Source organism: Amphibalanus amphitrite, unplaced genomic scaffold (assembly GCF_019059575.1).
Source record: "Amphibalanus amphitrite isolate SeventyFive unplaced genomic scaffold, NRLGWU_Aamphi_draft 000173F_arrow, whole genome shotgun sequence".
Taxonomy (NCBI): domain Eukaryota; kingdom Metazoa; phylum Arthropoda; class Thecostraca; order Balanomorpha; family Balanidae; genus Amphibalanus; species Amphibalanus amphitrite.
In genome coordinates, this window is record NW_024881668.1 from 243,187 (window position 1) to 270,880 (window position 27,694).

The following is a 27,694-nucleotide window of genomic DNA, read 5'->3' on the forward strand; positions in this document are numbered from 1 at the left end:
GACGTCACCCGGCTCACCCTGCTGCCACCAGGTGGTGGGGATAGTCATCACTCCTAGACCATCCTCACCAACATAAACACCCTCTGTAGCCTCATCAGTGGCACCCACCCAGCCGTACTTGGAGCCCAGGGTACACTGGTGTTCGGCCTCGGACCGAGCGGTCGCCAGGTGAGAGCCCATCTGCTGGCACCCGGACCGCGCGGAGGAGAAACTAGCGGACGTCGTTCGCCAGGAGATACAGCGGCCGGCACAGAGGAGCCAGCCGTCCGGACAGGCGCAGGGGTCGGTGAGTGTGCCTGGAAACGGGAGCGGGACGTGAGCAGAGGTCAGAGTGGAGCCTGTGACGATATAGGAGCACAGCTGGGAACAGACGTGAACACGGGTCGAAGAGGGACCCTGAACTGTGGCGCGGATGAGGTAATGGTAAAACATCGGGTCGAAAACGGAGTCTGGAACGACATGGGACTATGGGAGCTTATTAGCGAAGAGACATCAGCATGGGACGAAAAGAATCCTGGAATATTAAATATATGATATACATCGTGCGAGAGGACTGGCACCCTCGTCAGCCCAAAGTATCCCAGGGATGCGCATGGGCGTAACCAGGGCGTAAGTTCTTTACCTGGACAAGACGAAGGTGTCGTAGTGGTCGACTCCGCTGCTGTAGAAGGTGTCGGTTGTGCCGTCGTAGTCATTGTTGTTACTACCAGTAAAACGCCTTTTGGGCGAAGAACGAGCGAGCGAGATAGTGAGCCCTGCACGTGCGGAAAGGCGAGAGGGTACTTCCAACGGGCTTGTGCAAAGCACCCTTCTAACCGGTCGCTAGCGATGTGCCAAATTTGAACGCAATCGGCCCAGCCGTTCCTGAGATCTGGAAGCGGCATTCTGCACGTGCGCACGTGCAAACGGGGTCCAAACTGACTTTTGCACGGCACCCTACCAACTGGTCCCCAACCGTGTACCAAATTTGAGCGCAATCGGCCCAGCCGTTCTCGAGATCTGGGAGCGCCCCCCGCACGTGCGCACGTGCAGTAGCACCCTAACCGCAACCCGTGGGAATGCATTGCCTGGTGGGTGCCTACCTGTATGCCAAGTTTCAGCGAAATCGCTCCAGTAATTACCGAGTTATTAAAATGGGAACAAATTTGGCACCTCTTATTGGTGAGCGCTGCGGTACAGTATGCCGGAGTTCTATAGCCTTGAGTAATGAGTATGCCATTCAGGGGACGACGTCTCCTGCCATCTAGCGGGCGGAGGTAGTATACCATTCAGGCGACGCGTCTACTGCCATCTAGCGGGTGGAGGTGAAAATACCCTTGGTGATCGCTGCGGTACAGTATACCATTCAGGCGACGCGTCTACTGCCATCTAGCGGGTGGAGGTGAAAATACTCTTGGTGAGCGCTGCGGTACAGTATACCATTCAGGCGACGCGTCTACTGCCATCTAGCGGGTGGAGGAGAAAATACTCTTGGTGAGCGCTGCGTACAGGGTGTCCGGAAAGTCCTGGCGCCTCTGGACGCCGTCTAACGCGCGCCGTGATTATTGGACTTTCAACCAATCACCACAGATGTGACCCCTCGTTCACCGCTCAGCAAGGGGTCGCGTAAAAATGACTTTGAAACCGTTTTCAGTGCTAGGTATACGGGCGAAGATGCGCCTTGTCGCTGAGAGCCCGCGCGCGGAGGCCCGCTGCGGCTTGAACGAGGCGCGAGTTGCAGCGCGATGCGGCGTTTCCCGGCGAACGGTTGGGCAGGCAATGGTGCATTACGCATCGAAAATTTCTTAGAAAATATTCCCACTCCGTACGATCACGGTATGCCAAAGCTGCTGACTGATCGAAGAAAATCTGGGGTCTGATGGAAAATTATATTAGTAAATTATCGATGAACTGCTTATAGCAAGTCACGTGATTGCTACCAGATTCTCTGCTAAGATAGCACCTTTTCAACTTCGATTTTGAACACTTTTCACCTTCCTTGAGGCCAAATGATGGACGGTTTGAGGCACACGATGAAACGCTGAATCTATTGATGCCAAAAGTTCATCGTTTTTTGCATTTTTAGACTAGTATATCCTGGCTCAAACTTCGACCATTTTGTGTGTAAGCCCCATGGTGAAGGCAAACTTCACGCCCAGCTGACGTCATTACTGTACTACCAAATCGTGTTTGGTGGGGGTCGATATAACCCGTCTCTGTGTTTGTGGTCTAACCACACACACAGACATATAGTGCCGCGGGCGGTATGGCGCCGGCGTGGTGCACCGAGACAGGTCACCACGAACGGCCGGACGTCAATGCACCGGCATTGTGCACCACAGCTGTCCAGCCGTATAGAGAGACTGTGTAGGATAGACTGTTTTACCACAGCCAATGGTATGTGAACGGCGTTTGAAAGAGCCGAGATGCGAACACCAAATGTATTGAACAGACAAAACTGTAAAACATCAATACAACGATCCATGAGACATACCATTGCAGTATGGTCGAACCATTTATCGATAGGGCCCAGTAATACGATTAATATAACTAATTACAAGGTTCTTTAATACCGTAGCACAATGTCATCGAGTCGTGTACGTGCGATTTTATCCAAAATTGATCAAGCGGCATGCAGCAACGGCCCTAATCAACGATCATAGCCAACAGTCACATTGTTACAATAAGTTGATCCACCGGCAATAGCATGCAATATAAAATCACAACAGGCTCGTAACAACCATCCCGCCTTTACAGCTACACACATATCAGCTGGTCACCGTGCACCTCTCACTGTGTTTCCTCAGTTTACAGGGCGCCACAAATCCCTTACCACACCGCTCACACCTGTGTCGGTAGTCGTGTGTGTGCCGGGCGGTGACGTGTCTCCTCATGTGCGACTGTAATGTGAACCGTGCCGGGCAGAAGGAGCACCCGTACGGCCGCTCCCCCGTGTGAGTCCGCATGTGTGTGGTGAGGTGCCGTCGTGTAACGAACCGGGCCGAGCACACCTGGCACCGGTGTGGCTTCACTCCGTTGTGAGACTGCATGTGTGTAGTGTAATGAGACAGTCTGTTAAACTCGGCGCCACACTGCTCACACTGACGCACCTTCTCCCCGGTGTGGATCCTTCTGTGGCTCGTTAGATGACTGTTCTGTGTGAACGCCTTCCCACAGACGTCACACACGTACGGTCTCTGGCCGGTGTGTATGAGGCGGTGACGGGTCAGATGACTGAGCCGTGTAAACGTCCTGCCGCACTCGTCACAGCGGTGTGGCCGCTCTCCCGTGTGGGTGAGGCGATGGTTACTCAAATTAAACGCATTGTTCGTACAGTACTCACACCACTCACACTTGAACCGTCCGTTCCTGCCGATGTGACCGTGCCGTGTCTTCACATGTTTGTCCAGCCGCTCCTGTCCCAGACAGGCGTAGTCGCAGTGGACGCAGCGGACCGTGGAGCCACCTGGCGAATGACATTGAATGCATTACAATACAACAACATCCAAGTTACGCCAAACATAGAATACGTGTGTGTAATGTAATGTAATATAAGTAATTAACCCGCGCCCGGCTGGGGGTCCTGGATTTCCACGCCCTGCTGGGGGGGGGGGGGTGTTTGAACACCCCCCTTCTAACTCGGCTCCTGGGCCACGTAGCGATACACGGAAGGCGGCGTTCGAAAGAGCGTCAAAAATAATGACGAAATCACTTCGGTCAATTTTTTGGTCAGGTCAAAGGTGAGGTCACCAGAGGTCATTGAAGGCAAAATTTCGCCGATTTCCAGGTCGAATGTCGACAATTTCCAAGAAGCCAACGCATAACTCGGGAACCAATAGAGCTACAGCGCCGCGGAAAAGCGCATTCGATAGCCCTATTAACGCCCTTTCTGAGTAATTTTCTCAGATTTGACCTAACGTCAACGGTTTTGCCTGCAGGGGGCAAAAACTACAAAAATAGCCGATTTTTTTCGGAAACAGTTTTTTTGCAATAACTTTTGACCCAAGCCTTGTACGAGCTTACTTTTACCGGCATCGTGTTCCTCTCGTCAAGACGCATCGAATGAACTATAACTTGACCTTAAAAGGTCAACTTGAAAATTTGACCTCAGGTCAAGGTCATGACCTGACCGGAAAGGGTCATGTTGCATACCAGTCGATCCGTATCGTCGAGCTGAACACATCTAAGGCGTTTTCATCGCTCTAGCATGCCTTTATCAAAAGCTATTTGCGAAAAACTGTTAGATACCATTCGTGACCTAAGATGACCTCAGGGCATAAACAGGGGTCACGGACACCATTTTCATGTTCAGTGTGTCTAAACCACTTGTAATTCAGTGTTTGGGGGTGTTTATAATGTCTTTCCTCCAAAAGAGGCGCATTTCAATTTTCTCCCATTGACTTATTGGGGAGGTCGCAAAATTGACCTGACCTTAGGTCATCGATATCAAAATTCTGAGATATACATTTTGTACATGCTATTGCTCTTAGCAATCGCTGAAAGTTTCAAAAGTTTCAAAACGATCGGTCACTCGGTGTAGCTATGACAGACATTGAAACTTTTTATGAGGTGAGGTCACTTCAAGTGACCTGGTGACCTGACCTTGAATGACCTTGGTCTGAAATTTTCACAACATGTGTAGAATTGATGTATGATAAGGTGTACCAAAAACGGCGGCGCTCCGCGCCGCCGTTTTTGAGATATTCGCGAAAAACCACAAGGGGGTGTTCAAACACCCCCCCCCCCAGCAGGGCGCGGGTTAAGGTAATGAATGAATGTAATGAATATTAACATATGTCATTCACCTTTTCACGCCCAATTTAGGCGGCAGTGCACCCATTTCATTGATAGTGCAGGCGATTTCCACAGTACGGCATACATAGTGATTTCATATATTGAATCGCGGCATGATATTCGCCATAGTGCAGCCCATTTCGTCGTAGTGTAGGTAAAAGTGGCCCAGGCTCAGCGATAATATAAATGGTCTCAAATCTCAATACACCAAAGGAGCCTAACCCAACAACAACAGCAACTGACGACCACTTCGATGTCGCTTTCAAACAGATTACTGACGCGCCATTTGGCCCATTTTGACCATCCCAGTGAAACGTCCAACACATCCAGTGCTTTAATGCTTTCGAGCCCATGCAGTGCGCAGCTGAAATCGACGAAAGGATAAAAAAAACACATTAACCACTTTAATTCACCGGAGAAATATCATTATGTAAGATACCAACTTCGGTCAAGTGCCTTACGTCCATTCCATAATCAAAATTACATTCGGTCGCCCACCTGACACGAAGGCTGCTGGCGGCGGGGCGGCGGCCGGAGCCTTCCTGAACGTCTGCACGTTGATGCTGAGCTCCCGGGCGTAGGCGTCTCCGTAGTAGACCAGCAGCTCGGAGCCCTTCACAATCGGCTTGTACGTTCTGGAGAAGATATGTTCAGTGTTCATTAATTGTCTTACTGGCACAAAAACATATCATTTACAGTCCGTGGAGTCCAGAAACCATCGTTCTGTTCAATAACCCCAGTAAGAAAATTGATACCCCAGTAAGAAAATTGATCAACTACCAGGTTATCTGTTTATATGCCATACAAGATGCACTTCTTACCTGTAGTACATCTGGCCCTTGTACTGAAAGGCGATCAGGTTCTGCTCCTGCTCGAAGCGGGCACAGTTGACCAGCCGCAGCCAGTTGCTGGAGCTCGAGTCGCCGGCGTTCACGTAGTGGTGCACGCGGCGACACTTTTTGATCTGCAAAACCGTTAGTGTGTATCAGTCAACACTCAATGGCCGTTTACTGTTTAGCGTTTAATTACGTACGTACTTACAACACAAGAAGTTAAGAGTCACTAGTTATCGAGGGTGTCAGCATCACAGAGATGTTGAAGACTGTACTTCTTCATCCACGACAGCAATGTCAATCAGACACCAGCTTTTCTAACATCAAAACAGTAATACGACTTGGGGGTCTGTAATACAAATAGTAATACGACCACACTATTGCTGCATCCGCCCCATGTAGCGATCCGAAGAAACTCTGATCACGCATCCAGTCAGTCCAGCAATTTATTGTTGCCAGGTGAAATCAATGAATGACCGAATGAATGGTATCTGCGAAAACACCAGCAAATAAATAAACAACTAAATCAAGAACAGTCGTCAAACACAGAAAAATAAACATAATATATCCATCAAACCTCCGCGCTACATTTGTCTCAAAATACACAAATGTTCACCAGCATGGCAATTATCACAAGCCACCACGAAAGACACAAAACATATTGCGCTCAACGAGTTTGGCATATCAATACCTGCATATTACATTACATTCAAGATACATCTTCTTACCAAGATTTGTGTCCTCACTCGCCACATCGGAACAGAGCAACAAAATCTGGTCTGACCGCCATTCTTCCACGTCATACGTGTCCCAAAAACCGAAACAGCTGATCAAACAACTCAAATAGTTCTCACATCGAATATCTACTTCGAATTTGACCACCACCCCACCACTATCGGTCAGCTGGCGAACACAACAGCAGTGCCATCTAGCGACGATCAAAGACACTACTCTGCAGATGTCGCGCCGATCGCGAAAAGGAAGCAGGTAGGTAGGAAGGCGTCAGGAAAGGCACTTACACCCTCCCCTTTTTGATGCTTACAAGTGAGCATCAAAACAAATAAACTTCTTCGTAACACGCATCTCTTCTTGAGTCACAACTTGACTCTCAACTCTGGCAGTCTTGTTCCTTCGTTTTCCTTTCACTCTCGTCTTGGGTTACTCTCGTCGAGGATCTTGACGATCTTAGTGACCGGTCTGTAGTACGATGTACCGCGTGCGCGAACTCGGACAGAGCGCACTCGGCCGTCAGCGCTCACGATGGCCTCTTCGACCCGGCCCAGCGGCCACACTCCACGCGGTACAGAGTCGTCGACCATCAGGACGATGTCTCCTTTCTTCACGTTGTCTCGACTTCTTGTTGCGCGTCCGCTCCGCTCTTGCAGCAGAGGGAGATACTCCGTCCTCCATCGACGCCAAAAACAGATCGGCGAGGTAGCCGGCCTGCTTCCAGCTCCTGTCCTGTGATGATCCCACTCTGTGCTTGAAGGAGGGAATACGACACTGCGAAGGAGGAGGAGATGATTTGGAGTTAGTGGGGGTTGGTCATGCGCATCAGCTGATACGGGTGTCAGCGGGCGGTTATTGATGATCGCTTCCACCTCGCACAGGAGTGTCTGCAAAGTCTGAAGTGAGAACGTCTGTTGTGTCAGCAGAGCGTTGAGCAGCTTCCTGATGGTACGTATCTGACGCTCCCAAACACCGCCAAAGTGAGAGGCGTGGGGAGGATGGAAGCGTCAGTCGATGCCGAGACGGAGAGCTGCTTCGTGGATTTCACCTTCGTGCTGCTTCAGTTTGTTGACTTCTTCTTTTAATTCCTTTTCCGCTCCGATGAAGTTCGTCCCTTGATCCGATCGAAGGGATCGGACGCCGCCGCGCCGCGCCACAAAGCGTCGCAGGGCACACAGAAAAGAATCTGTGGACAAATCATCAGCGACTTCGAGGTGAACCGCGCGGATTGCCAAGCACGTAAATACCACGCCGTACTTCTTCACCTGTGAGCGACCTTGCTTGACGAAAAAAGGGCCGAAGTAATCGACTCCCGTGTGGGTGAAAGCCTTGTCGCCCACGCCCAGTCTCGTTTCAGGAAGATCGGCCATCTTCTGATGCTCTGTCTGCTTCTGTCTCTTTTTGCAGCTGATGCAGCGGTTGAGACAGCGACGCACCGCGGTGTTGGCGCCCACGATCCAGTACGACGCTCTCAGATCAGACAGGACGTGTTGCCTGCCTTCATGTCCGGCGTTTTGATGAGCTGCAGTGATGAGCAGGTCCACCACAGGGTCTCGTCCCGGAAGGATCTTGGGAAACTTCGAGTCAAATGGCAGAGCACTGTTCCTGAGTCGTCCACCAACTCGAAGCGTGTCTCCCTCCAGCCATGGGTCCAAGCGCACCAGGGAGCTCGAAGTGCTCACAGGCTTGCCGGACTTCAAGTCGGAGAGTTCCTGACTGAAATGTCTAGCTTGTACGTCTTTGAGGATGCAGCTCTCTGCCGCCTCCAGGTCCGATACAGTCAGACGCGCCGTAGTCTTCACATCCTGAGGCGCGCTCTTTTTCCACCGCAGCACCAGCCGGCGGAGCAGTGCCACGGCTCTGACCAGACGTCTCCAAGATGAGTAGTACTGGGTCAGCTTCTCGATAGGAGAGGTATCTTTGCATGTCGTGGTCATGACAACAGCCTTCACCTCCGGATCGGCCTCGCTCACAGCGTCTTCGGCAGGGTTTGCAGGCCACTCCTGATCCTTCCCGTTCAGGAAGCTGGGTCCAAATCTCCAGAGATCGCTGTGAATCAGAGAGGAGGCGTTCATTCCGCGCGATACGAGGTCAGCTGGATTTGACTCACTTGGCACGTAGTGCCACTGCCCGGCCGTGGAACCATCGTGGATGACCGCAAGGCGGTTTGCGACAAACACATGAAATCTCGTCTTCTCGTTCTTGATGTATTTCAAGACGGTGGTACTGTCCGTCCAGAAATATATATCGGCGTCCACTTCCAGCGCTCTCTGCAGTTCCAGGCTACTCTTCACGGCGAGCGTCGCTGCCGCTAACTCCAGACGCGGCACGCTGAGCTGCTTCATCGGCGCAAGTCGAGCCCGGCTGAAAAGAAGCGTGCAGCTGGAGTGGTCACCAACACAGCGCACGTACGAGACGACACCGTACGCTAACGAACTGGCATCAGCGAAGTGATGAAGTTGAATCGTGTCCCCAGCATCAAGCGCCGCGTCCAGTCCCAACGGTGACAGACACCTTGGTATCTTCAGAAGAGACAGGTTGCGCAGGTCAGTCAACCATCCCTCCCATTCTCTTCTCAGGCTCTCCGGCACCTTGTCGTCCCATCCCACCGCAAGACGGTGCAGCTTCTGAATGATCACTCGCGCTCTGACGACACAGGGAGCTGCCAGACCGAGAGGATCATAGCAGGACGCGGCTGCAGACAGATACCCTCGTTTGGTGGCTGTCTTCCGCGTCAGCTTCTGCATGTCTACGTTGAAGCCGATGGTGTCCGTGTTTGGATCCCAAACGACGCCGAGAGCTCGTTCCGTAGGTAGGGGGTCAGATCCGAACGTCAGATCCTTAACCTGCTTGCTTCTGTCTTGTTTAGGTACTGACTGAAGGACTTCGATGCTGTTACTGTTAAACTTCGTCAGATTGAAGCCTCCCAGCGCGCACATCGCCTTCAGGTCCTTCATCAGCTTGATCGCTGTCTCTTCATCCTTGACGGACTTCAGAACATCGTCTACGTAGAAGTTGTTCCGGATCGTTTCACTGGCTTCTCTTGACAGGGAGTCGTTATCTTCAGCTGTACGATGGAGCGCGAAGTTGGCACAGCTCGGAGAAGATGTTGCGCCGAACAGGTGAACCTTCATCCTGTACTCACAAGGAGGATTGCTGATAACACCTTCGGGCCACCACAGGAACCTCAGATAGTCCCTCTGAGACTCGGGAACAGAGACCTGCAGGAACATTGCTTCAATGTCACCTGTAAAGGCGCAGGGGTTTTGACGGAAGCGAAGCAGCACGTCCACCGTGGTCAGGTCTGGTCCCTGCAGCAGCGTGTCGTTGAGGCTGGTGCCACGGTATTTGCTCGCGCAATCGAAGACAACACGGAGGGTCTCCTTCGTCGGATGTCTGACCGCGAAGTGGGGCAGATACCATCTCCCTGAGTCTTCTCGAGCTTCTGGTGCCGCTTCAGCGTGTCCATCTTCCAGGAGCTTGTTCATCCGAGTGGTGTATTCCTCTGCGTACTCTTTGTCCCTTTCAAACTTCTTTTTCAGCAGCTCCAGGCGCCTTTCTGCCACACTTCGGTTGTTCTCCAGACGAGGCTCCTGGTCTCGAAATGGCAGCACAATCTCATACCTCTCTTTCTTGACACAACCGTGTTCCATGAGAGTGCACCACTTCACGTCCTCTACCGAGAGTCCTCTCCTTACTTCAGCTCGGTTTTCGAACCACTCTTCAGCCATTGGGTCGTTCTCGTTGATTTTGATGCGGTTCACTCGACATCTGCTGCTCACGTTCTTCAGACCGCCGAGGATCCACCCGAACCTGGTTAGAGTGGCGTATGGTCCGCCATCTTCCCCCTTCACAAACCTCAACGGCTCCATCACTACTGCGGCGTTGCCGCCGATGAGGAGCCCGACTGGAAGAGACGCCTCATCTGAGACTGTCACCCCGCTCTCTAGCAGGTACGGCCATCTACGAACGTCATCAACTGTGGGAATGTCATCTTCCGTTACAGGGATTGTGTTGAGGGTGTAAAGTGGCGGCAGTTCCTGTCGAGTCCCCGTCTCTTCGTTCTCGATGGTCACACCCGACACCACGCTGGTGCTCATCTTCTGGTCGCTGACTATGGTAGACACCGTCATGGACGTTTGTCTGTCAGGAGACATGCCGGCTTCACTGATGAGCTGCTCTGTGATGAACGAATGGGTGCTGCCCGTGTCGAAGAAGGCTGCAGTTTTCAGTCTTTTTCCGTTGATCAGGACAACCACCGGCACAACTTGCAGCTTTCCCCCGTTCTCTCGTTTCGGAGCGGCGTGTCCGGCGGTAGCTGCTGGTGGACCATCGGGTGAAAGTGGGTTTCTCAGAGGTGAAGGCTGATCAGCTGAGGGATCTGGAGACCTGGCAGGTGCAACCGAGTCTCTCGGAGGTCGGTGCAGCACGGTTGGGTGTCTGCGGTTACATTTTGCGCACGTGCTTCTCTGACGACATGCTGCCGCGAGATGTCCCTTCTTCATGCAGGAGAAGCACAGCCCACTGGCTCTTACGAACTTGGTCTTCTCTTCATACGTCTTGACTTCCAGCTTCGGACATCGGTCCGTCTCATGACCCTGCTGGCAGAAAAGACAGAGGTCTTGTTGGGTTCTCACCATGCTTACCTTCCCAGTCAGAGCTGGTGCGCTCACTTGCTTAGATCGGGGTTCTCTTGCAGGTCTTGTGGTCCTGGAAGCCAGAACATGTCGTCCATAGGTGGGATTGGAAGCGATTCTTGCCTCCTTCTCAATCATCGCCACAAGATCAGTGAAGTCTGGTCTCCTCCTTTCTTCACATTCGATGTGATCGACTTCACGACGCCATCTATCTGCCAAGAAGGGAACCTTGTCGATGATGTCTCGCATTGTCTTCGCATCTACAACGCCTGTCCCATGTGGCAGATTCCTCAACGCGTTGAGAGTCCCTCGCAAGTGAATGGCGAACGAATCCAGGCTGCTGACGTCATCAGATCGCATACTGGCCTGCGACAGGATGCGGTTGAGGAGTCCTTCAGTCGTCTGTGCATCATTGCTGAAGCGCTGCTCCAACAATCTCACTGCCTCTTGATATCCCAACTCTGGTGGAAGATGAATGCATGTTGAGACGATCTCCTTTGGCTTGCCTGCTGTGAACTGCATCAGATACATTAACTTCTCTTCTTCGTCATCGAGCTTGGAGGCGATGTTGGTCTTGAATGCTCGCAGGAACGACTTGAATGTCTCAATGTTCCCATCGAAGGTCCTCAGCTTGAGCTCTGGTAGGTTTACCCTCTTCAGCACCTGCAGGTCAGGGTTGATTCTTGGTGGTCTTGAGTGCTCATCTCCCATCACAGTCACTCGACCTTCCGCGATCTCTTCTTGAGGTATCACGGGCTCTCCTTCTCTGACATCAACCAGCCTTCTTCTTTGTATCGTACCATCTTCTTGAGCCAACTCTCTTACAACTTCTCTGCATCTTGCTTGCTGTATGGTAGCATCTTCGGCAGTCGGCTCTCTTGCAACTTCTCGGTATCTTGCTTGCTGTGTGGTAGCATCTTGTGCAGTCGGCTCTTGTGCAACATCAGCACTTCTTGTTATCTCTGCAGCTTCTTCTTGAGCTAACTGTCCTGTTCTGATTTCATCTTTCATGAGAAGCATCTTCATTTTGTCTTCTCCCTTGAAGACTGATTCTTCATATTGCAGCAACACACCCTCCTTTGCCTTGCTCTCTTCTATTTCTGCTTCAACTTCAAGTTCCTCCTTCAGCCTCCTCAGTTCAGCTTCACGAGCCTCAAGTTCATGTTTCCTTTTCAGTGCTTCTTTCTTTGCTAGCAATCCAGCTTGTTTTGCCAGTTCTATCGCTCTCTCTCTCTGCTCTTACAGCTGCCGATGATGACACATTTGGGCCTGCTCTTGACAGTGCTGGTGAGCCCTTCTTACTGCCAGCCTTGTCATCTTCAGTGTGTGACACACCACCTTCCATTTCTGACCCAAGCAGTTCCTTCTGAAGAACCTTCTGCAACCTTTCCTTGAGAATCGCCTTGGTTCCCTGCACGTCTTCTCCTCTTTTTGCAAGCTCACCCTTCAGCTCTTCTTTCTGCAACTTCTCTACATCCATCCCAGCTTGCTGGTGTCAGGTGTGAGTGCCAGATCAGGTAAGTGTACAGGGATGGGAGATCCAGAGCAACCAGTTGGGACCAAGGAACGGGCAGGTCACATCCACAGAAAACAGTCAAACAGGTGGGGTTAAACGGCAAACACTGAACATCATAATGAGCAGATCATGTGTTCAAATGAGCAGATCAGACAATTGACAACCAGCTCTGTCCTTTGACAAGAAACAATAAGACAAATCTCTGAGGCAGTGCACCACAAGCTGAAATCCTTTGACAATTAACAATAAGACAAATCTCTGAGGCAGTGCACCACAAGCTGACTTAACCCTCGCCCGTATAGGGGGGGGTCGAACGGACCCCCCCCATGGTTTTTCGCGAATAACTCGCGTAAAAAGCGGCCGATCGTGACGAAACTTTCAGTACCCTCGCGTTCATCAATTTTACACCTACCCTGAAAATTTCATGACCCTGACCCAAATGACCTTTGACCTGTGACCTACTTTTCGAGACCATGTTTGGCCGGAATCGCGATTCGGCGTATGTCGGCTCGCATTAGCCGCGCGTTTGCAGTCTTTTCGTGGTTTCAAGCGTTCAAACATGTGATATGATGTTGCCCCCATGCATTAGGGTGGGTGTCAAGGTCACCTGAAGGTCAGGTCAGGTCATTGACCTTTGATGACCTCGGTTCACTTTTTCGAGTTTTACATGTTTCTAGGCCAGTTTTTAGAGCTGAATTCGAATTTAGCAACCATATGAACATTTACGAAGTAGTTTTGGTGCCTTCGTAACATGTTACGAAGCTGTCAGAGGCGGTTGCCACCTACTACGAACACCCTTACTGGTTGACCTGACCTGACCTGACCCGACCCGGCCTAAATGCATGAAGACATCATCTGTGATCAAAACTAACATGATATTCGTGATCAGCACCCCGAAAAACCCCATAGCAGCCACACTTTACGACGTTCTAACAGGTCCCGATTTTCCCGACTTTTGGGTCATTGACCTGACCTGCAAGGTCAACCAATGACCTAGGACCTTAAAATTGGGTATCATCGGCTTCCTCTCGTCACGGGCAACACGCTCGTTTTTTCCGCGAAGCTCTAGCTCGATCAGGGGCGAAACGGCAAGGGGGGGTCCAACGGACCCCCCCCCCCCTTATACGTTCGCGGCTGGAAAAACACCAATACGGGCGAGGGTTAAAATACACAAGCATTAACCTCAAGCCAGCTCTCAACAAAATGACATGTACTATGTCTAGTAACTTTGAGTCTCCCACTGGCCAATGTGCTTATAAAAAAGGCAGGCAGGCCCAGAGAATCAGATTATCCCATCTCAACTGTGGCAGCTGCTGCGGGCTGAGCAGCATCTGCTGTCCTCACTGTGACCTCCTCCAGGCGGCAGGTAGACAGGTCATGCTGGCAGACTGATGGCTGACAGCGAACCTCCGCCATGCAGCTCCTGAATCCATGCAGCTCTGATCTTGCAAATCTTGATACTAAATCTTGATACTAATGTAATATGCAGGTATTGATATGCCAAACTCGTTGAGCGCAATATGTTTTGTGTCTTTCGTGGTGGCTTGTGATAATTGCCATGCTGGTGAACATTTGTGTATTTTGAGACAAATGTAGCGCGGAGGTTTGATGGATATATTATGTTTATTTTTCTGTGTTTGACGACTGTTCTTGATTTAGTTGTTTATTTATTTGCTGGTGTTTTCGCAGATACCATTCATTCGGTCATTCATTGATTTCACCTGGCAACAATAAATTGCTGGACTGACTGGATGCGTGATCAGAGTTTCTTCGGATCGCTACATGGGGCGGATGCAGCAATACACACTAATGCAAATATCTGAGTTAGTTCAAAAATTGATTTTCTCCCAATTTCCCTGACTGGTTTAGTTTTTGGTGTTTCCCGATAAGCGCGATTGATATTTAGTTTCGAAAAAAAACATCCCACGCAGACCCACCACAGACCCGCGGCTGGCTCTCACCTCCCAGCTGTAGCCCGAGTCGGTGGCCTGGCGTCGGTCGGCGGTGACAATACCCTCGTAGGGACCGAACCTCAGCCGCGCCGGTAGGTCCTTCTCCGTCCAAATGCCTGTGTGGAACGTGGGAAATTCAGGAGAAACGTTGGTGAGCTGTCATAGACTAAACGCAGCTGCGGCTCAGTCTGGTGAGGGCGGAATGAAAGCAGTCGGAACGCCATAAGGAATACAATATGACAGCAACAGGAATTCAATACGATGGTACGGAACTAGGGTTACCCGCGTGCTCCGCAACGCGAAGAAGGGTTATTTTTGACCCGTGGGTATTGGGTTGGTCTATGTCGATTTGGTTGGTATCCATTTCGTTCGATTGCTTTTTGACGGCCAAGCATTTTGTAATAAAGCAAAAGATACATCGCATCGAGGTGCCCGTGTCGTATCATCATGCGTTCTACTTAACTCACGAGCCGCTGGGGGGGGGGGGGGGGGGGGGGGGCATAAAGTTGCCGCCCCTTTACGTTTTGTGAAATATCTCCGAAACCTGATGAGCTACGAACGTGAAACTTCGCATAGCTTCAAATGAATACCTAGGCAATGTTTTAGGAAAGTTTGGTGGTTGTAGCACCTAAGATGACGTCACAGTGACGTCATAAAGTTTTGTCGTTTTCCGGTATGGACCGTTTCTGATGACGCTGAGCATGAAACTCAACTGTAAATGAACTAGACAGCACCTGCTGTCATCCTAAAACATCTAACTACACTTCCATCTAGTTTCTGACCAATAATCGACCCTTTATATTCGGTCCCATATATCTGATGTATCGTGAGGAATATGAGAGTCGCAAATCTATAATTTCACTTATGACGTCACTGTGACGTCATTTCAAATGGGATCGACACCAAATTTGGCCACAACCTTAGCTAGGTATTCAGAAAGATGTGTGCAAAGTTTCGCTTCTCTATCTCTTCGCGTTGTGACGATATCGTCGCAGAAGTAAAGGGGGGCAACTATATGCCCCCCCCCCAGCGGCCGGCGGGTGGCGCGGAGGTCCAGCGGCCGCCGGGTTAAGAATGATTCGAAAACTGGCGTGAAGTCTTTTGAAGGCCACCGATCAATTTCGCTAAAAATGACAAAGTAATGGTTTGGAACATTTACATTTTTAAGGATACTGTTGCTAATCATGCAAAAATAAAGAGTGAATATTGGACAGAATTGAATGCTCTATCCAATGGTACCATATTCAATTGCCAAAGGTATCAGGTTATGCAGCAAACCCCGTGTGATTAATAAAGTGGCACAAAATTGACAAACACCATTTTCTCCTGTGATTTGCACCACCTTGATTTGCATCAATCAGCTTTTCACAATTTTTATATGAGAGGCGGTACCTTTCTCTTGCAAATAGGCGTTGATTCAACTCGCTCCATTTAACGGTCACCTAAAAATAAAATTAATTCCAAAATCCCTCAAAAACCGCAATTTTTCAAATAAAAGTGCCCTCTCCGGTGCACGTGGCGCGTGCTATCCTCTGCATTGCACACCATTCAATAGCCCGTTCAATTCTGTACACGATGCTGTTTTCCCCGTGCCGGTCGGACCCCTGGTCACCAAGATATTGCACGGGAACTGGACCCGTGTCGGCCAAAATTAGCCGTTTTCGCCCGATTTCGCACGCCGATTTATACATGTAAAGTCTATGACGCGAATTTGCACTTTTTGGGCACGCGCCACGCGCTCCCTATCGACCCGATCGAGCCCAGACCCCTCAAAGGCACGTCGCGCATCCTTGATCTATAAGTTGTGCAAATTTCACCGGGCTAGGTTCAACGGTCTGGCCTGTAGTCCACGCAAAGCACCACCAAGTCGGGACCTCGGTAACGGACAGACGCACCCTCCTCAAATAGTAATATAGATTGACTGGGAAACTAAGGAAACTGCATGACAGCGACTTATTGACGCTCTATTAGAGCAATATTATGTATAAAAATAGCCATAAAATATTTTAAGGCATAGATCAGGGGATTCAAATGAGTAGGATAAATAATGGTGATTTTACCGGTGTTGGCTCCGGGGATTTTGGACCGGCCCGGGTTGAGGAACTCGGGACGGGTCTTGATGTCTCTCTCAGGATCGCCAGTGTCGAACGGGACCTGCGCAAGATGCGTGTTCTTATGATGCATAAAATTAACCAATTACCGTTGAAAATTACATGATTGCAAAACAAAGACGACGGAGCGGTTTTTCGACTGATGGTGTTAACGCAGGCATTGTAGTATCACAAACGTAAAAATTACCAAATCAAATGCTTTCTTTACGGCGAGATGAGACACAATAACAAGCTAAGAAAGCGCAAGCTAAAACATAGCTTGTAAAGATCACACATGAAACTGTTCGCCAGGAGGGCTAAAAGTACATATAACTAGCAATGCCATCAAACGTACATAGTAACACATCCACATATGTAGACCAATGGAGCGGCACCCTCCCGAGTTCCGTACCTTGGTGTCGGGTACGACCTCCAGCGGACCGTGCACAGGACAGTCGCCCTCCCACTCGCGGTCACACTCGTCACAGACTGGAACACACGAAAAAGAGGTTATCTCTATCTGTCAAAAGACTGAAGACTCGTAAAAAAGGAACACGCATTGCGGCCCATGTGAACGTACATATAATACACAGCAGAATGTGGAGACTGACAGGTTGAGTTTTGTTTGCTGATGACGGTAGCTGGTTACTCACAGATGTAGTCGTCGTCGTCCAGGTCCTCCTCCTCCCGGTAGTTGACCGTGTTCCGGCGTCGTTTGAACACCTCCCGCTCGGGAGGCTCTGTGGAATTAGGCATTACATCGCGTCATGTCCGTACACTCAATGTAACCTATGTACATTGCCACCAGAGCACCAGCTGAAATAACACTTCCAGTTGGTTTTGCGTAAAGTAACGGGCAAAACGTTTGGTCTCACGATAAACGCCAAAACCGATCGTGACCGTAAAGTGGTGTCTATTCATACCAGTGACAATGGTGATGACGGCACTTACCTTCTCCCAAGTCCTTGAACTCGGCGATGATGTGGTTCCACAGCAGTTCGGCTTTCGTGTCCACAGCGTGCCGGGCCCTGAAAGACGCGTCAAACCATACATAAAATGGTCTTAGAGGCTCATTTATTTGGCGATAAAGAAAGGCCCTTGAATCATGCCTTGCAGAAAGTGTGCGAAAAGTAAATCGGCCCCCAAACAAACAGTAGATATCCGACCACAAACAATACGCTAAAATGCAAACCGAAAGTGCCAGTCGTAATAAAAACAAAATATCGCTAGTTTTATAGGTATCGCTAGATATAGATAGGTAGGTATCTGGAAATTTTCACAATAACACTCGCTGTCATCACTTACTTGAACTGATCCTCGAGCGTAAAGCCAATGAAATCGTACGACGGCGACGGCGGCCTGTGCGGAGACCGGTCCGCCTCCTTTGCTGCCTCCCTCTCTGTGGTGACCCGCCGCCGCTCCTGCGACTGGACGTGCTCACCGGACACGGCCGAGGAAGCGGCGGGCGCCGTCTGAAATATAGTGACAGGTGCTGATAAGATAGGGCCAGGGGAGAGTGGGGTAATTTGGCCGCTTTTTTTAGAAAACGATATAACTTAAAATTGACGACACATTTCTGCATTTTCTCAACGCTGGCAGGTGTCGCATTCATTTTACTTTACTGGACAGTGAACTTGAAATGATATAGTAATTACTTATATTGAAATTGTGACGTATTACAAAGGTCTGCAAGGCGGCCAAATTGCCCCACTAGCAGGGTTATTTGGCCGGGGGTGTGGGGCAATTTGGCCGGTGTTAGTTTGCGGTCGGGATTTTCTGTTATATTGCGAGTCAGCTTCAGATTCAGCAATGACGTGTGTCCTATGACGCATTTGCTGCATTTTGGAGGTTGGCTCAGGGGTCACAGGGGTCAAAATAGCCAAATTAGCGGCTCTAGATGCGATCACCGTTTTTTACGAATAACTTTTGAAGTAATCAAGCTAGGCCAAAACTTTGAGTAGGTACCATCGTAATTCTCTCGTCAGTCCGCATCGAAAGATATATGTGTTGACCTTGAGAAGTCAAGGTCAAAGGTTGACCTCAGGTCACGTTGCATCAGGTCGCTTAACCTCAAGGTCACGTGATTTCAAGGTCATCATGCATATCATTCGATGCGCCTTGGCGAGCTGAACAGCATGAGACCATTTGTGCGGCTGTACCATTTTTATGTAAGGATTTATTAGCAAAAAAAAAACCTTTGGTAACCTTTGATGACGTCACATGCTCTTACAGTTGACCAATCGGAAGTAAGGCATCAAAGTAGTCAAAGTTGGTCATGAATCATGTCATTTATGGTACAATTGACCATGAAAACTCGGCCGTCCCAGCATAGTGACCATGAGCGCACCGGCCAAGTTGCCCCACTAGTCCCGGCCAAATTACCCCATATTGCCATTCTGAAAATTTATGTCTATAAAGTCATCACGGCTTTACGGAATTAGATAAAATTGCTCTTGGAACCGCTGAACACCCCCAAGAATGGCGCTATAATGTCTGAATTCGTTTTTAGCCCAAATACTACATGTTATACAACTTTGTAAACAGAAGTAAAAGTTACCATTTTCTAATGAAATTAACGTTTTATTAATTTTGAATAAAACTACGAGGGGCAAAGTTTTGACATTTATCCTCCAGTTATTTCTACCCATGACAAATGAATAGAGACTAGAGTTATTTCACTCACTTTTATAAGACATCGTACAGGTGGGGGCGGCCAATTTACACCACCGGCCAAATTACCCCACTCTCCCCTACTCCAAGAAAGCCAAGCGATGACCCTCCAGCCTCGGGTATATTATTGAACGGGAGATGACTCAATAACTAGCAAGTATAAGCAGAAATTACGCCCTAATTAAATACTACCGTATAATTACTACCTTGTCCTACAAATAAACACAACAGGTGAAAAATGCTATTCTACCTCTCCGGATTACAATGTTACATGTCCCGTGTTTTGCAGAGAAGATAGCCACCACCAGCCCAACAGTTCCCCACCAACCTCAGCCGATGTCACCGTCGCCGTCCTCTTCACCGGCGGCTGGAACCTGCTCTTGGCGGCGCCACGTCGCACGGTGGAACGCGACCGCCGCTGGGCCGGCCGGACGCATCGCGACGGGCTCCAGTCATCGTCGCCGTCATCGGCCGACCTGGCTGGTCGAGGACGCTTCGGTCGGGCCGGCCGGGGCGGCGGCAGCGGCGGCGGGGCGCGCATGAACGATGGCGGCTGGCCCGCGATGCCTGTGTGGGGACCGACACAAGCACTCAGCCGACAATGGGACACTTAACTGCTGCTCCTGGATTTCTGGCGGAGCCTTCAACCAACCTTAAAGCGAGGACTGGGCAGTAGGTACTCTGACCCACGAACAGTAGTTTTCGTGCGCCTTTATGTGTGTGAGGGTGACGCTAACACATTTACGGCGTGGCGGACACAGTCAGTACATACCTTCTTCCCACATACGACTGCCGCACTGTTCCGGTGACAAGGCCGATAACAGTTTGGCTAATCGTACACAACTACGGGGATTGATTGGCATCAACTCAAATGTAAACCACTAGGTACGCCTATCTTGGTGGTGCACCCCTGCCTAACCGAAGGCCGAATCAGATCACCAGAGCACGGGGAAATCAAACCAAATCCTGTTACACAGCCAGTCCCGGACCGAACACAACAGCAAACTCTTATACCAGTATAACGCCTTTTGGGGCAATCGGCCAAGTAGTTACCGAGATATTGCAACAATTACAAAACGGACACCTCTTCGTTTTGCACGTGGCACGTGCATTAGGGGTCACCCACATGCATCAGGAATAGTCCAAAACTTGGTAAAAGGAATGAAGCTACCCTACAAAAATTACCGCATGTAAATCGGTCAAGTGGTTGCTGAGATTTAAGCGTCGCAGAATCGTGACCACGGCCGGCCGGCCGGCCGGCCGCTCATACTCAGAAATTTCCGTTATTCTACGTAAGACTCCGCTCGCTTCGCTCGCTCCGTAACCAGAGATCTGCATAAATAAGACGATCATAATCTTACTCTCGCTTGTTTTGATGTTTTCACAGCCGCTGACACATAGGGGATCGATCGGCCCCTGCACCCATGCTCACTGAAAGCAATTTAAACCGAGGCCGGCGATTAAACTGGTACCTATCCGCAGTCATTTTCACAAGCGGCAGGCGGTTTAAACTATATGTTCAGGCTCAGGCTACACTATATGTGACCACCCAGTAAAGTACGTGCGTGTTCTGCAGATCCATACTTGCGGGACTCGCGTGATATCGGGTTCTGCGGTATCCCAGAATTTCCGTGAGCTAGCGTACGCTGACGTAAGCTGAAGCATGACAACTACTGAGCGTTATCCTAATGAATATATGTAGGGGAGAGTGGGGAAAGATGCCCAGGGTTTTACTATGTCATATATTATTCGAAAATGACGATCGGAACGCAAAAACTTCGAGTTTCAACGGAAGCCGACATCATTTTTCTAAAAAAATATCACACTTTCGCGCCTGAAATATGATAACTTTTTTGCTATTAAGCATTTTCCTGAAGAAGTGAAAGGGGGCATCTTACCCCACAGGGTGGGAAAGACGCCCCCTGGCGTTGGGAAAGATGCCCCCTGCACTATAAGTGACATAAATGGGCACGTGAATCGCCTGAACGAATCAGTAGTCCCTTCGAGCCTGCAGTAGACATCAAACGTCATCGTAAGGACCCTCAAAAGTAGTCGTAAGGGGCTTCAGAGGTCATCGTTAGGGCCATCATAGTCCAGCGCGGCCAAACAAGCCTCCGTGGTGGCGTTCGGAGACCACTGTGGGGCCCTTATAGGTCTTCATGATGCTTGAGGGCCCTCAAGCCCATCGTGAGGACCCCAGATGCCAGCGCGGCCCGTGGAGCCAGCGTGTGAGCCCTCAAAGAATGTCGTGAGGGGCCCTGGAGCCAATAATGGGGTCCACAGAGGCCGTCGTGAGGGCTCAGAGTCGGATGCCGCCCCAAAAGTCGCTGTGTGGGCCGAGAGACCGGCATGAGGAGCACCCGACCGTACTGGACTCTCAATAGTCCCAGATCGGCTTTTGTCTCTCATCACAAGTATGTAATGAATGATTTGACGGGCTGCTTAAAGGACAGCCTACGGATTTAGGGGGCGTCTTTCCCCATCAGGACAGGGGGCATCTTACCCCAAGGTACCGAAGTAACATTAAATCAGTACAATTTGTTAGCCATAAAACTACACCCTGAAACAAACTGTTTGGGACACAGTACACGCATGTTAATGTATCACGACTATAATAAGGGACGCACAAATTATCTATCTTCTTTGATATTTACAATGTTTTGACACCAAAATATTTTTTGGAAGCAGCAAATAAAAAACATGCAATCACCAGCCAGCCGTTGCCCAACTGAGCTTCGCAAATTTTTGTGCAGTTAACAAGGCAGGCTTCCGCTTAACGCTATGAACATTAACTTCCAGGTTCGATTCATTGTTTCGCCGCTAGAGGGGGTGGGGCGTCTTTCCCACCCTGGGCATCTTACCCCACTCTCCCCTACAAGTTTGCTAAATGTTAATTTTTTAAATACAAAACATTTATTTTGCCATTTTATCACGAACCAATCATACAAAATAAAATAACAATTATCAATTACCTACCTACTTCAACTGGATTCATACGGTGCGCCACCAAGTGCGCCAACAACTGTCATCTCACGCAAGCAGGCAGATTCTGCAAAAAAGTTCGAAGCCTTGACCTCTATACCGGTAGGTACCAAGTGATTAGTGAACCATCCTGACAATCCTGACCATCCGGCATTAGTCCTGGACTGAGCATCCGTGATTTCTTTGACTGAATAGCTGCGTGCCCCGCAGCGTATCCCAGTGTAGCTGATCCTGTGTATTTCCTATTGGCTGAGCTGGATCTGCGTACCGATTACCCACAAAACCCGACAAAACGTAGGTCACGCACGTAATTTCCTGAAGGATTAGCCTGAACTTTACTCCCCTCCCCCACCTTACCTGCCCAATACACCAATACAATCCGGAAAGCTGAAGGGTAAAATCAGACCAACTACCTGCCCAGAGCTAGCTCAAGCACCGAACAGAGAAGCTCCATCGATACCCGCACAACCCTACCCTATCTCATCCATCCACCCACGAGATGAAAAGGTACCTTCTGAAAGCCGTCCAGCGCCGTTTGCAATTAGGCTGGAAAACTCGATGAGGCAATTACACCTCACCACCCAGCATCATAAACTTCGGTTCTCCAAACAGCCGTTCCATAGGGATTATTACATTTTACACTTTAGCGGAGACTGGGGCACATTCGTGCAAAAAATGGATAAATCCATATATCTATTTGCTCTTTGGTTGGTGCAATGGTAAAACTGTTGATTGTAGTATGGAAAGGAACTATTGCAGATATTTACCTTTTTAAAATTAATCCTCTAAAATTATCGCGTTTATTAGAAAGAATGACTTATTAGCTCTGAACGTCTGCACAAAACTGCCCCAGGTATGGGGCACTTTCGTGCATGGGGGTGGAGCACTTCCGTGCACTCTGCAAAGTTCGAGGAATTACCAGGTATTACCAGAAATTTACCAAAAGAAACTGGCAGGGGGCTTGGGGTCAATCCTCCCGATAGAGATACGAACCAACAGGTACAAACTACCGAATAATGCTCGTTTATTTCATAGGTAGTAGGTACCATTATTTATGATTCATACTGAATACCGGCAAGATCATAGGCGGCGGAAAGGGTAGGGCACGGGGCACCGTGCCCCCCTTGATTTTGGCATTTTAACATTAGCCCTATGGGCGTTGCATGGAAAGAAAGGGACCAAAAGTCGGCAGTGCCCCCACCCCCTTAACCCGCGCCCCGCTGGGCTATTCAGCCATACACGCCCTGCTGGGGGGGGGGGCAGATTCTGCCCCCTGTCTAACTTCCGAACCGATGGTCGTAGAAAGACGAGGAAAACGGCAATCAAAAGCTCTCAACAAGGCGGATCTTAAGAGCCCAATTTTTTTGCTTTAGTAGGTCAGAGGTCAGGTCAAGGTCAGGTCAAGGGTACAAAATGCAAGTTTCTACAGTATCGGCCTTGCACCGTAGTTGCCGAAGAATGGACTGAGACTGATTGCCCAAAACGTGTTCTTAGACTACCAAGACAATATAAGTTGCATACAATGTCAAAGGTCAAGGTCAGGTCAGGTCACCAAAAACAAACTATAGAAAAGAGCATGTGCGACACATGTTTTCTGGGTCATTTTACTCATAGAATTCAATAGGCACACTCAATAAGTGATATGGATCACATCTGGATGAATTTCAGGTCGAGGTCAGGTCAAGGTCAGGTCGAGTGAGGTCAAATTTTGAACTTGAATGTTAAGGCCTAAAAAGGTGTCTATCTGATGCAGTTTTTCACCACGGCGAATCGAATGGTGCTATTTTTGTTTCCGTACGAGGTCTAGAACTTCCAAAAAATCATTTTTGAATTTTTTGTGTGTCTTGACGTCATACAATTTTGAATAACTCCCACATTTTTGAACCGATTCCTCTAAAATTGGTATGTAGGTGCACATAGACCACTTCTCTGACATATATTCCGGTTTTTTTGATACACTCAAAATTTAGGATTTATAATTATTTTCCCCCAAGTCAGTTTTTTGAAGAAAAAAATTGAGCCAAAATCCAAAATTTTCAAAAAACCTAGATAGCCATTTGATAGACAAAAGAAGAATCACGTATAACCTTTTTGTTACGTCTTGATTCCGTTAAAATGAAGATGTTAGCGGTGCGTGAAATTTTGCCGTTTTTGAGGCGAAAATTGCGAACATGACGTCACTAAAACGTCAATTTCTCAAAAAATTTCCGACGGATTTCGCTCAAATTTTCAGGGAATGTGTCAAATTGATGTATGATAAGGTACTGAAAGTTTGACGTCGCTAGCGTAACGCGTTTAGACGTTATTGGCGAAAAACGGGAGGGGGGCAGATTCTGCCCCCCCCCCCAGCGGGGCCGGGGGCGCAGGTTAACCCGCGCCCTGCTGGGGGGGGGTGTTTGAACACCCCCCCCCTTGTGGTTTTCGCGAATATCTCAAAAACGGCGGCGCGGAGCGCCGCCGTATTTGGTACACCTTATCATACATCAATTCTACACATGTTGTGAAAATTTCAGACCAAGGTCATTCAAGGTCAGGTCACCAGGTCACTTGAAGTGACCTCACCTCATAAAAAGTTTCAATGTCTGTCATAGCTACACCGAGTGACCGATCGCTTTGAAACTTTCAGCGATTACTAAGAGCAATAGCATGTACAAAATGTATATCTCAGAATTTTGATATCGATGACCTAAGGTCAGGTCAATTTTGCGACCTCCCCATTATAAGTCAATGGGCGAACATTGAAATGCGCCTCTTTTGGACGAAAGACATTATAAACGCTCCCAAACACCGAATTACAAGTGTTTTAGACACACTGAACATGAAAATGGTGTCCGTGACCCTTGTTTATGCCCTGAGGTCATCTTAGGTCACGAATGGTATCTAACAGTTTTTCGCAAATAACTTTTGATACAGGCATGCTAGAGCGATGAAAACGCCTTAGATGTGTTCAGCTCGACGATACGGATCGACTGATATGCAACATGACCGTTTCCGGTCAGGTCATGACCTTGACCTGAGGTCAAATTTTCAAGTTGACCTTTCAAGGTCAAGTTATAGTTCATTCGATGCGTCTTGACGAGAGGAACACGATGCCGGTAAAAGTAGGGGAGAGTGGGGCACATTCGTGCATGGGGCACATTCGTTTTCTGCAGTTTATGGGAAGACGAGTGACTGCACGAGCTAAAGGTAAATTATGAAAATATGTCTATCATTGCCGCCCTTCGCTCACTGTAGAAGACAACACTGTACCTGCTGTCATGCTGGATAAAAACGCAAATTTGTAATATCCGTGCGCTTTCCAAACTTTTCTCATATCATCCATTTTCGTGATCCTGACTCGGAAATGTGGGTTAACTTTTCAAAATTGAGAGCAAAGAAGCTCACTTCATTCACGGAACTGCTGCAAACTAGTTTGTTGAAAAACTGTCATTTTTCAATAAGAAATTTTGAAATATTTTACAAATAACGTTGTGGGGCAGGTTCGTGTACGCACTGCCTAGGGGCACATTCCTCCATATTTTTTTCGTTTTTGCGATTTATGACTTTATCTGTAGTAGTGACGCTCGCCTGACTCAGTCTCGGCTGCTTGCGACGTCGTGACAAGTAGTTCAGGTGTCCTTGGAAAGGTCACGGAGCCGGGTCGATGGCCGGCGGCTGGCACATTCTTGTTGGCCAGCCCATTCTTTCTACATATGTTGTGCAATGCATTCTTGTCGAAAGGAATCAAGTGAAAGGACCCCCTGCCAATTTCTGTTGATAAATTTTTGGCAATGCCCGGTAATTCTTCGAACTTTGCAGGGTGCACGGAAGTGCCCCACCCCTTGCACGAATGTGCCCCATAGGTGGGGCAGTTTCGTGCAAAAGTTCAGAGTTATTAAAAGTCATTTTTTCTAATAGAAGCGACAACTTTAGAGGATAACTTTTAAAGAGGACAAATATCTGCAATAGTTCCTTTCCATACTACAATCAACAATTTTGCCATTGCACTAACCGACGAACAGATATATGGATTTATCCATTTTTTGCACGAATGTGCCCCACTCTCCCCTAAGCTCGTACAAGGCTTGGGTCAAAAGTTATTGCAGAAAAACTGTTTCCGAAAAAATCGGCTATTTTTGCAGTTTTTGCCCCCTGCAGGCAAAACCGTTGACGTTAGGTCAAATCTGAGAGAATTACTCAGAAAGGGCGTTAATAGGGCTATCGAATGCGCTTTTTCGCGGCGCTGTAGCTCTATTGGTTCCCGAGTTATGCGTTGGCTTCTTGGAAATTTTCGACATTCGACCTGGAAATCGGCGAAATTTTGCCTTCAATGACCTCTGGTGGCCTGACCTTTGACCTGACCAAAAAATTGACCGAAGTGATTTCGTCATTATTTGTGACGCTCTTTCGAACGCCGCCTTCTGCGTATCGCTACGAGGCCAAGGAGCCGAGTTACAAGGGGGGGTGTTCAAACACCCCCCCCCCCCCAGCAGGGCGTGGAAATCCAGGACCCCCAGCCGGGCGCGGGTTAATTGAAGGTGCTCCACCGCTACTGGGCAAGATGTTTGCAGCTTGCTTTTCCGTAATCCTCAGCACACCTTTTTCGTGGATTAACGACATCTCCATACTGATACTGATACCGTTGATGGAGATACACATTACCGAGAAACTGACGGAATGCTTGCGATTGGTTCTGTTTTGTAGGGTTAAGTCTTTCGGTTCCACGAGACATATACTTATAAGTGATTCATTAAACATATAAAAACGTAAAAAATGGGTAGCTTGGACTTACCAAGTTCAGATAACTTGTCATAGTTGGACTTCATGTTACAATAAACCTGCTTCTCGAGATCACTTAGGGCTCCCCAGGCGTCCTCGGCAAAGAACTGTCGTATGTGTTTAAACTTCTGATCTTCGACTTCCATCTTAACATTCAATCAACGGTCGCAGCAAGTGCGAAAACAACACAATCGCGATATTATAGGAACTTATAGCTTAAATATCAATAGGTAATTGTCTTGCTTCTTGTTGATTTCCTGTTGCTTACATTTCGCTCTTCGCTTACATTCATCTTCTGCTTGAGACCGGAAGTTTCATTCAAGGTTTCATTGAAATAAATTCAATTCACATTTTGTATTACTTTTTGTAATATTCGTCAATATTTTTTTTTCAGATAATAATGCAGAATAGGCAGCAATAAAATAATAAAGAATACTACAAGGAAATTGTGAGTTTGCCATAGAATTTGCCATGAATAGAGTTATTAAAAAGCTCTTGGGCAAAATACCGCTCTTTGTAAAGAACTTTACGACAATTTGTACAATTCTATTAATAACTCATTCATTTTTAAGAAAAGTATATATTTCTTTAAACAAAGTGTAATTTATAATAACTTGTTCTCTGGTGACTTTAAATATGCATATACTTTAAAAAAGAAAACATTGCATATTCTAAAATGACGTCATTTGCTTTTGACAAATTGAAAGTGTAATTCTTGCTAAGTTTACTTTATGCAGTGTTTTTATATACCAAG

At 48.5% G+C, this 27,694-nt stretch overlaps 1 protein-coding gene and 1 long non-coding RNA gene across 2 annotated transcripts; both read right to left on the bottom strand.

Moving 5' to 3' along the window:
- Positions 1–2,406: 2,406 nt before the first annotated feature.
- Positions 2,407–27,269, bottom strand: LOC122383770 (histone-lysine N-methyltransferase PRDM9-like). The gene is made up of 11 exons (XM_043370521.1): positions 26,954–27,269; positions 19,529–19,767; positions 17,836–18,002; positions 17,482–17,558; positions 17,184–17,270; positions 16,943–17,019; positions 16,501–16,594; positions 14,450–14,556; positions 5,595–5,737; positions 5,272–5,408; positions 2,407–3,445 (listed from the first exon to the last, which is right to left on the bottom strand). Exons 1-11 carry the CDS (start codon positions 27,084–27,086, stop codon positions 2,748–2,750), a joined length of 1,959 nt encoding a protein of 652 aa, XP_043226456.1. The 5' UTR covers positions 27,087–27,269; the 3' UTR covers positions 2,407–2,747.
- Positions 6,035–7,020, bottom strand: LOC122383772. Its single transcript, XR_006256887.1, has 2 exons — positions 6,335–7,020; positions 6,035–6,097 (listed from the first exon to the last, which is right to left on the bottom strand). It is a non-coding gene; the product is annotated as an uncharacterized LOC122383772 (long non-coding RNA).
- Positions 27,270–27,694: the final 425 nt, after the last annotated feature.